At 39.1% G+C, this 10,980-nt stretch overlaps 1 protein-coding gene across 1 annotated transcript in view; it reads right to left on the reverse strand.

Moving 5' to 3' along the window:
• Positions 1-6,751, reverse strand: part of LOC139173877 (B-cell receptor CD22-like) — a 33,504-nt gene extending 26,753 nt beyond the window's left edge. Inside the window, exon 1 of the mRNA XM_070763751.1 lies at positions 6,718-6,751. Coding sequence (XP_070619852.1) covers positions 6,718-6,751 — 34 coding nt within the window. The remainder of the gene's footprint in view (positions 1-6,717) is intronic.
• Positions 6,752-10,980: the final 4,229 nt, after the last annotated feature.

Genomic DNA, 10,980 nt, shown 5'->3' on the forward strand with positions numbered 1-10,980 from the left:
TAGAGTAGGGTAGGGTAGGGTAGGGTAGGGTAGGGTAGGATAGGATGGAATAGAATAGAATAGAATAGAATAGAATAGAATAGAATAGAGATTGGACACACAAGGAATTTGTCTCCAGTGCATAAGCTCTCAGTGTACACACAAACAACAAAGTGATACATCATAGATCATAAATCATAAAATACATGAAGAATTGACCTTTCATAACATAATGAGGACCCGGATTGTGGGGACAATAGCCTGGCTCTGTTAAAAAGTGCAATTGCTAACATGTTGTAAGCCGCCCTGAGTCTAAGGGGAAGGGCGGCATAAAAATCGAATAAATAAATAAATACCAGTAGGAAAAGGTAGTAGGGAAGATGAGAGGTGTGAAAAACGAGAAGATGACAATGAGAATTGCAATACAGCCTACTACATGGGTAAAAACCTTTGAGCAGAAGACAGCGCTCCTTGAAAGAAATATCAAAATCTCTCCCTTCTCATTCCCTGCACAAAGCCCAAACTGTTCTGGCTTTTGTTGATGGAATCCTATCTTCCATGATACAACGGAAGATTAGGCTACTTTAAAACATTTTATTTATTTTTTTATTTACTTACTTACTTACTTACTTACTTACTTACTTACTTACTTACTTACTTACTTACTTACTTAGTCCAATACACAATGAGGGTTTTAGTGGGTATATATCTATATACACATAGAAAAATACATGATGAAGGTTATAGAGGAGATACTCATAGTAAAATATATCTAAGAAAGGATAGAAAAGAAGATATAGTAATAGAACATATCCATGAAAGAATAGAAGAAGAGATATAGGAATAGAAGAAAGGTATAGGAGATATAGGAGAGCAATAGGACAGGGGACGGAAGGCACTCTAGTGCACTTGTACTCGCCCCTTACGAGGAATCTGGATAGGTCAACCGTGGATAATCTAAGGGTAAAGTGTTGGGGGCTTGGGGATGACACTATGGAGTCCAGTAATGATTTCCACGCTTCGACAACTCGGTTACTGAAGTCATATTTTTAACAGTCAAGTTTGGAGCGGTTAATATTAAGTTTAAATCTGTTGTGTACTCTTGTGTTGTTGTGGTTGAAGCTGAAGTAGTCACCAACAGGCAGGAAGTTGCAGCATATGATATGAAGGTCTCCTTACCACCAGCTCCCATATTAGCTGCCTACAGCAACTATCATATTCTTAAAGGTACATTAGAGTCAGCTGTATTTCTGCGTAGATTGTACTTAACCCCTGCTATGTGCAATGACCATTCCAAGTTAGTACTTTGCAAGGAATCCTCACATATATAACTGTTGCAGTATCTCTCGGTCATGTGGCTCCTTTGGCACACTGTATTTTTCAACCAGGACACACTGCATTATTTAGTGACCCAGTTCTCAGTGTCAATTGCAGTCACTACCTCTACATAAGCTTCAAAGCAAGGATGGACCAAACGCTAGTATTTGACTACACAAAATCTGTCAATAATTAGCTTTTGAATTGACTTTATCAGTCAGGTCAGTCAATCAATCAATGTTTGTTTGTTTGTTTGTTTATCTATCTATCTATCTATCTATCTATCTATCTATCTATCTATCTATCTATCTATCTATCTATCTATCTATCTATCTATCTATCTATCTATTTATTTATTTATTTATTTATTTATTGGATTTGTATGCCGCCCCTCTCCGGAGACTCAGAACAGCTAACAGCAACAATAAACCAGTGTACAATAGTAATCTAATACTAAAAATGATTAAAAAAACCCATTAATATAAAAACCAAACATACATACAGACATACCATGCATAAAATTGTAAAGGCCTAGGGGGAAAGAGGATCTCATTTCCCCCATGCCTGACGGCAGAGGTGGGTTTTGAGTAGCTTACGAAAGGCAAGGAGGGTGGGGGCAATTCTAATCTCTGGGGGGAGTTGGTTCCAGAGGGCCGGGGCCACCACAGAGAAGGCTATTCCCCTGGGTCCCGCCAAGCGACATTGTTTAGTTGACGGGACCCGGAGAAGATCCACTCTGTGTGACCTAATTGGTCGCTGGGATTCGTGCAGCAGAAGGCAGTCCCTGAGATAATCTGGTCCGGTGCCATGAAGGGCTTTATAGGTCATAACCAACACTTTGAATTGTGATCGGAAACTGATCGGCAACCAATGCAGACTACGGAGTGTTGGTGTAACATGGGCATATTTAGGAAAGCCCATGATAGCTCTCGCAGCTGCATTCTGCACAATCTGAAGTTTCCGAACATTTTTCAAAGGTAGCCCCATGTAGAGAGCGTTACAATAGTCGAGCCTCGAGGTGATGAGGGCATGAGTGACTGTGAGCAGTGACTCCCGGTCCAAGTAGGGTCGCAACTGGTGCACAAGGCGAACCTGGGCGAATGCACCCTCGCCACAGTTGAAAGATGTTTTTCTAATGTGAGCTGTGGATCGAGAAGGATGCCCAAGTTGCGAACCTTCTCTGAGGGGGGCAGTGATTTATTATACAGTGTTCCCTCAATTTTCGTGGGGGGTGCATTCCGAGACCACCTGTGAAAGTCGAATTTCCGTGAAGTAGAGATGCGGAAGTAAATTGTAAACTGGACACAAATTGTTTCAACTCCTACCCTCAAAACGTCGCTACAGAGCACTGCACACCAAGACAACTAGACACAAGAACAGTTTTTTCCCGAACGCCATCACTGTACTAAACAAATAATTCCCTCAACACTGTCAGACTTTCTACTAAATCTGCACTTCTATTCTACTAGTTTTTCTCATCATTCCTATCACCCATTTCCTCCCATGTTGACTGTATGACTGTAACTTGTTGCGTATATCCTAAGATTTTTATTAATATTGCTTCTTCACTGCTTATTTGACCCCTATGACAATCATTAAGTGTTGTACCACATGATTCTTGACAAATGTATATTTTATTTTATGTACGTTGAGAGCATATGCACCAAGACAAATTCCTTGTGTGTCCAATCACACTTGGCCAATAAAAATTCTATTCTATTCTATTCTATTCTAAATACACCATTTTTTGCTACGAACAGTATCACAAGCCTTCCCTTAACACTTTAAACCCCTAAATTGCAATTTCCCATTCCCTTAGCAACCATTTAGATTATTACTCACCGTGTTTATTTATTAAAGTTTATTTAAAAAAATATTTATTAAAGGCAAACAAAAGTTTGGCAATGACATATGGCGTCATCGGGCGGGAAAAACCGTGGTATAGGGAAAAAACCCATGATGTATTTTTTAATTAATATTTTTGAATAACCGTGGTATAGACTTTTCGCGAAGTTTGAACCCGCAAAAATCGAGAGAACACTGTAATTGTATAAATATGACTTTATTATTAGCTTAATAGATATAGACTTGTTGTATTGATTTATCATATAACAAGACCTTGGAATACTGATATCAAACGACCTAAGTGCTAAAGCCCACTGCAACAATATCGCCAAAAATGCTTCCAGAGTTGTTAACCTGATCTTACGTAGCTTCTGCTCTGGCAATCTCATACTACTGACTAGAGACTACAAAACCTATGCCAGACCCATTCTCGAATACAGCTCATCTGTCTGGAACCCACACCACATCTCAGACATCAACACTCTCGAAAACGTCCAAAGATATTTCACCAGAAGAGCCCTTCACTCCTCCACTCGAAACAGAATACCCTAAGAAAATAGACTAACTATCCTGGATCTTGAAAGCTTAGAACTGTGGCGCCTAAAACACAATTTAAGTATTGCCCACAAGATCATATGCTGCAACATCCTTCCGCTCAACGACTACTTCAGCTTCAACCGCAACAACACAAGAGCACACAACAGATTCAAACTTAATATTAACCGCTCCAAACTTGACTGTAAAAAATCGAGTTGTCGAAGAGTGGAACTCATTACCGGACTCAATAGTGTCAACTCTCAACCCCCAACATTTCTCCCTTAGACTCTCCACGATTGAACCTCTCCAGGTTCCTAAGAGGCCAGTAAGGGGCGTCCAATTGTCTTTCCTTATCTCATATATCATATATATTCTCTCCCTCTCATCTACTTCTCTTCTTTTTTACTTTCTATCTTTATATATATTACTTAATGTCTATTCTCTTCCATATGTATTGTATATTGGACAAAGAATAAATAAATAAATAAATAATGGTTATTTTGAGGTGGATTTAGTTAGGGATTTTCTACTTCTTTTTTGAATTTTACTTTACTGATTAATTGCCTTTTAGCATATAGTTTGGTTTGAACAGTATGAAACATATGTATGTTTAGGTTTTCTCATTCATCATGTTTAAATCAAACTCAGTAATAATTATGATATTTTTAAAAAGGGAACTGTAAGTATGAATAAACTCTTGACTTATTTCAAGGAAGCTTACAAAATATTTTTGTTTGGTTTGGGGGTTTTCCTATTAACTTTTACTATTTTTAGCGGGTTTACATAATGTAGCAACAACACATTTTGTAGCTGTTTTGACACTTGTGCAATCTTGAAACCATTCGTGTGGGAGATTTTCAAGGGAAGCTACTGTTTGCAAAAGCATGTGATTTATCAATAACATTCCCACAGTTATTGTTTTGGTCCACACTGTGTTAGAATATTTTTGAAAAGTATTAAATTTCTCTCCATGGTCCAGAGGTTACCTGAACTTCGTGACTGTTTATTTAGATAGCAAAAGAAAAAAAAAATCTCAACCATCTAAACTTCTATAGGGTAATTAAACTATGAAAATATCACAGAATAGCCCTATGGAAGAAGTTGGATGCATTTTTCCCCTATCAATCGCAACAACACAAGAGCATGCAACAGATTCAAACTTAATATTAACCGCTCCAAACTTGACTGTAAAAAATATGACTTCAGCAACCGAGTTCTTGAAGCGTGGAACTCATTACCGGACTCAGTAGTGTCAAGCCCTAAGCCCCAACATTTTTCCCTTAGACTATCCACAATTGACCTCTCCAGGCTCCTTAGAGGTCAGTAAGGGGCGTGCATGAGTGCACCAGTGTGCCTTCCGTCCCCTGTCCAATTGTCTCTCCTTATCTCATTTATCTTTTCTTCCTTTCTAATATGTTCACCTATACTTTTATATCTTTTCTTCTTCTCTTTTCTTTACTTATATTATTACATATCTTTCTCTTCAATTTGTATTATGTATTGGACTAAGTAAATAAGTAAGTAAGTAAGTAAGTAAGTAAGTAAGTAAGTAAGTAAGTAAGTAAAATAAATAGATAGATAGATAGATAAATAAATAAATAAATAAATAAATGAATGAATGAATGAATGAATGAATAAATAAATAAATACAAAGCATCCAAATTCAGTTGATTAAGTCCAGCAAGTTAAAATCTACACCAAATTTCCTAGTTAGAGAAGAGCCTGAATTTAAAAGAAGAAGTACATGATAGCAGTCTTCCAATATTTAGGGGTTGACACAAAGAATGGGGGTGGGGTGTCAGGCAGAACCAGATGCAATGGATGGAAATTAATAATCAAGGAGAGAAACAACCTAGAACTAAGGAGAAATTTCCTGACAGGGACAACAATTAATAAGTGGAACAACATGCTTCCAGTAAGTTGTGAATTCTCCAACACTGGAGGATTTTAAGAAGAGATTGGACAACCACCTGAAATGGTATAGGGTTGCCTGCTTGGACAGGGGGTTGGACTACTAGAAGATCTCCAAGTTCCCTTCCAACTCTACCATTCTTCTGTTCTAAAAGAAAGCCCCATAGAAACAAAATCTTTTGCAAAGAATATTTTACAGTGAACTCATAAAGCAGAAATGGAAGATGAAACATTATACTATTGTCTTCTATGGCTACTTTTTATCATTACTTGTTCTGTCTGGGTCTCCCCCAGAAGCCAACACCAACCAAAAAGAGTATCCAGACACACTGGTAAAAAGCAAAGTCAGTTTATATATTTGAAAGCAAACACAGGTAACAAAAACTGTTCTTACAGACAGGAACACTCTGAAGCTTCACAGAGGTTTCACGAAGGCCAGGCAATAAAACAGGATTCTTGCTGGCAAAAACAACGCTGGAGATAATAAAACCCACGCCTCCCCCAAGTCTTCCAGACTTCTAGGCCACAAGCCAAGATCAGAGACGCAGAGAATCGAAGCAAGGTCACAGGACTCCCAATTGATAACTCTCCACAAGACTGTAAGGGCGGGCCTGCCTTTTCAACCCTGCTGAGGAGAACCACACCCAAACCCAGCTGTTGCCAATTCTGGGATGTAAATACCTTTCTAATTGGTCCCTTCTTTGAGCTGCATGTCGCTGCCTCATGTCTATTATAGCTTGTGCGTCTTCATCCAATGAATCCAGGCTACTAGCTGGGGAGAGCCCCCCCGGGGGTCTCAGGCTGCTCTCCCTCCTCCTCTTCCTGATGTTCCTCTCCCCCATCTGCCTGGTCCTCCCCCTCCTGGTCACTGTCCTCCTCCTCTGGGCATGGATCCGGCAGTGATCCAGCCGGTCCCTGAGGAGCCTCAGGCTGAATCACAACAATTACTTATCTAATGTTTTATTTGTACAGCAATCTATTTTGGCAGCCTTCACCAAAAAACCCACCTCTCTTCTGTTATAATCTAATGTAATTTAAATTCCCTTTTCTCCCTTAACAGAACCCTGACACTCCTCTACCCGCCCACCCATCCCTACACACTTATTTTACACGCGTTTAAACAGTTACCTGGAAGGAAGAACAGCCATATGAAACACCTCATTGTAAGTTTAAGCCTAGGGAAAGAGAGGAGAATTCAGATTATAGGTACCACTAACTGATACGATAGGTCATTGATAAAGTTGGCAACACAGGATTATTATTATTTTTTAAATGGATGCTTATGAAAAGATGCCAATTAAGAATGGTTTTTCACTCCTTGGGTGATTCTGTTACAGTTTAATTTCTAATTTCTTAGCTGTTTCTTTTTGGGATCTATTTCTTAGCAATCCCATTGATCAAAAGTCGAGGTGATATTTCTGTCTATCCGCCTGGTTTTTTAAATAATAATAATAATTTATTACATTTGTATGCCACACCTCTCCGGAGACTCGGGGCAGCTCACAACAATAATAATAACAATATGACAATGTAACAAATCTAATATTTTTTTTAAAAGTAGCTAAAAACCCATCATTTAAAAACCAAGCAACACAATATAAGCCTGGGGGAGATGTCTCAATTCCCCCATGCCTGGCGATACAGGTGGGTCTTAAGTAATTTGTGAAAGACAAGGAGGGTGAGGGCAGTTCTGATCTCTGGGGGGAGTTGATTCCAGAGGGCCGGGGCTGCCACAGAGAAGGCTCTTCCCCTATGGCCCGCCAGACAACATTGTTTAGTCGACAGGACCCGGAGAAGGCCAACTCTGTGGGACCTTATTGGCCGCTGGGATTCCGGAGGTATTCTGTTTTTATTGTACATTTTCATTTATTCTACATCAAAGTTTCAATTTTGCAGCAGGAGTATAGTGGTTGTATCAAATCCATTTTACATATACACAAGCGTTTTTTTCTCTTAATCATATAGTATAGTCTCTTTTTATATGCATAATATTATACATCATAAGTACATCCATTATTTCCATGGTTATACCATTAAAATCTATGCATTTATCACTCTTTACGTTTTAATTTACAGTTTCATACAGTCCAGTAGTATTATTGCCTTCAATTTATATTATCTATCTATCTATCTATCTATCTATCTATCTATCTATCTATCTATCTATCTATCTATCTCTTTGTATCTGTATTTATTTCTAATTTGTTAACCTTCTTTCATTTAGGCTGATTTTTTTCATGCCACTAAAATGATGTTAGAAAATAAAACAGGCAAACCCCATCCACAGATTGTTACTTGCCTTGTAGATCATACTGGATCTTGCAAGATTGAAGTTTTGGACCTGCTCCTGAAGAACCTGCTCCTAGTTGTCTCAGTAGTGCAGTCTGAGACAAGAGACCACAGCAATCCCTTCTCTACGATGGTCAAAATGTTTGTGTCTCCAGGTTCCACACATCTGTCACTATTACTTCCTTCTTTCCACCCTTGAGTGGCACAAGATCTACATGCATCCGCTAAAGTCAAGCTTGGTTTCATCTTGGTAGCTCAAGTAGTTTAAGAGCATTTACCCGCCCTGTTTAGTGGTTGCTAGAAATTTAAAAGGCAGAACAGGATTCTTCATTGAGTGAACCTAAGAGTTCACTCTTAGGTTCACTCAATGAAGACACATTATTTATTTATTTATTTATCTATCTATCTATCTATCTATCTATCTATCTATCTATCTATCATCTATCTATCTATCTATCTATCTATCTCTCATCTATCTATCTATCTATCTATCTATCGATCTATCTATCTATCTATCTATCTATCTATCTATCTATCTATCTATCTATCTATCTATCTATTAGATTTGTATGCCGCCCCTCTCCGAAGACTCGGGGCGGCTAACAACAATAAAGAAAACAATGTAACAAATCTAATATTAAAAAGTAATCTGAAAAACCCCAATTTAAGAGACCAACCATACAAACAAGCATACCATGTATAAATTCTATAAACCTAGGGGGAAGGGAAAAAATTTCAATCCCCACATTCTCTGTCGTCCTTTCTTCTTTTGTCCTCAATCGTTCCCAGCATTAGAGTCTTCTCCAGTGAGTCCTTCCTTCTCATTAGGTGGCCAAAATGTTTGAGCTTCATCTTCAGGATCTGGCCTTCTAAAGAGCAGTCAGGTTTGATCTCCTCTAGGACTGACCGGTTTGATCAGCTTGTAGTCCAAGGGACATGCAGGAGACTTCTCCAGCACCATAGTTCAAAGGTCTCAATTCTTTGGTCCTTAGCCTTCCTTATGGTCCAACTTTCACAGCTATACGTTGCAACTGGAAAAACCATAGTCTTGATTATACACATTTTTGTGGACAGGGTGATGTCTCTGCTTTTTAGTATGCTGTCTAGGTTTGCAATAGCTTTCCTCCCCAGGAGTAAGCACCTTTTAATTTCTTGGTTGTAGTGGTGATCTTGGAGCCCTAGTCACTACCTCCATTTCTTCCCCAACTGTTTGCCAGGAATTGAGAGGGCCAGATTCCATGGTCTTAGTTTTCTTCTTTCCTAAAGGTCTTCAAAGAGAATCTGGAAGGCCATCCCTCCGAGATGCTTGACCATTGACAGAGTAGTTGTTTCAGTGACTTTCAGTTTTAGAATTCTATCACTTTTAGAAAAAAAAATCTGATTGCTTCAACTCAAAAATAAACTATTTACAAATGATGTTCAGAACCAGTTCTTCTTTCTATATAGGTGTGCAAACCATCTGTTAGATTTACCAAGTTCATCCAGTGAATAAAAAAGAAACTTCTGGGTGTACAAATAGTTTTTTTTTCATTTAATTTCACCCACTTCCTATATCTAGTTTGGACAGAAAGTACCGGAAAGACTGAAGCTGCAAAACGGTGCAATTCAATAAGTCTGAATTGATGCTTGATCATTTAAATTGCCTGCATGATTAATGTTTCTTCAGAAAATTATTGTTTGACAACTGCAGTTTAACAATGAATTTTTTTGGGGGGGAGATTGGGTTGGATCTTCCAATTGCTTAAATCTGTTTGTGACAAATAATGACCAAGCTGGAGAAAAGCTATGACTAAAGTGTTGGTAATGACCTTTAAAGCCCTACATGGCATTGGGCCACAATACATCTGGAACCGCTTTCTACCGCATGAATACCAGCGGCCGATAAGGCCCCGCAGAGTTGGCCTTCTCCGGGTCCCGTCGACCAAGCAATGTCGTTTGGCGGGCCCCAGGGGAAGAGCCTTTTCTGTGGTGGCCCTCTGGAACCAACTCCCCCCAGAGATTAGAACGGCCCCCACCCTCCTTGTCTTTCACAAATTACTTAAGACCCACCTTTGTCGCCAGGCATGGGGGAGTTAAGTTATCCTTTCCCCCTAGGCTATTACAAGTTATGCATGGTATGTTTGTGTGTATGTTTGGTTTTTTAGAATAAGGGTTTTTTAGTTGTTTTTATTAATTGGATTGTTCATGTTGTTTTACCACTGTTGTTAGCCACCCCGAGTCTGCGGAGAGGGGTGGCATACAAATCCAATAAATAATAAATAATAATAATAATAATAATAAATCCGAGTTCCCCAAAGCATTCACTATTCGCCCCCAGATTGTATTATAATTTTAATCAGGTTACACCATGTTTCCCCAAAAAATAGAACTTACCCCAAAAGTATCACATCATTTGCACATGCATGGAATATAAGCCTGACCCCCCAAAATAAGACCTATTTAAGCGGCTGTGAAGCTGGCAGCCGCCATTAGCGGCTGGTGGTTCAACGAACTGGTAGCAGCAGCAGTTCGAGGCTCTGCCCACCTGCCCAGACATCGCCATTTTCTTTTTTTTAACCTCTTCAACATGCAAAAAATATTCTGCACATGTGCAGAGGGTAAAAAAGTGTGTGTGAACGGAGCCTGCGCAAGGCATGCACTTCTGAATCGGTAGGAAAGGCGAGTAGATTTCACCACTGGATTGTAGCCAAACAAAATATTTTCTCTTGGGAACCAAGGACATTCTCACAGATGGCTGAAGAGGGGAGGAGTGACATTACCAAGCAACCAGATTGCACCATGATTGGACCATGTGACTGATTGGGGGAGGGAGAAAACTTTTTTAATTAGGTTGAATCTGCATGAACATAGAAACATAGAAGACTGACGGCAGAAAAAGACCTCATGGTCCATCTAGTCTGCCCTTATACTATTTTCTGTATTTTATCTTAGGATGGAGATATGTTTATCCCAGGCATGTTTAAATTCAGTTACTGTGGATTTACCAACCACGTCCGCTGGAAGTTTGTTCCAAGGATCTACTACTCTTTCAGTCAAATAATATTTTCTAATGTTGCTTTTGATCTTTTCCCCAACTAAATTCAGATTGTGTCCCCTTGTTCT

Source organism: Erythrolamprus reginae, chromosome 11, assembly GCF_031021105.1.
Source record: "Erythrolamprus reginae isolate rEryReg1 chromosome 11, rEryReg1.hap1, whole genome shotgun sequence".
In the NCBI taxonomy this organism is placed as follows: domain Eukaryota; kingdom Metazoa; phylum Chordata; class Lepidosauria; order Squamata; family Dipsadidae; genus Erythrolamprus; species Erythrolamprus reginae.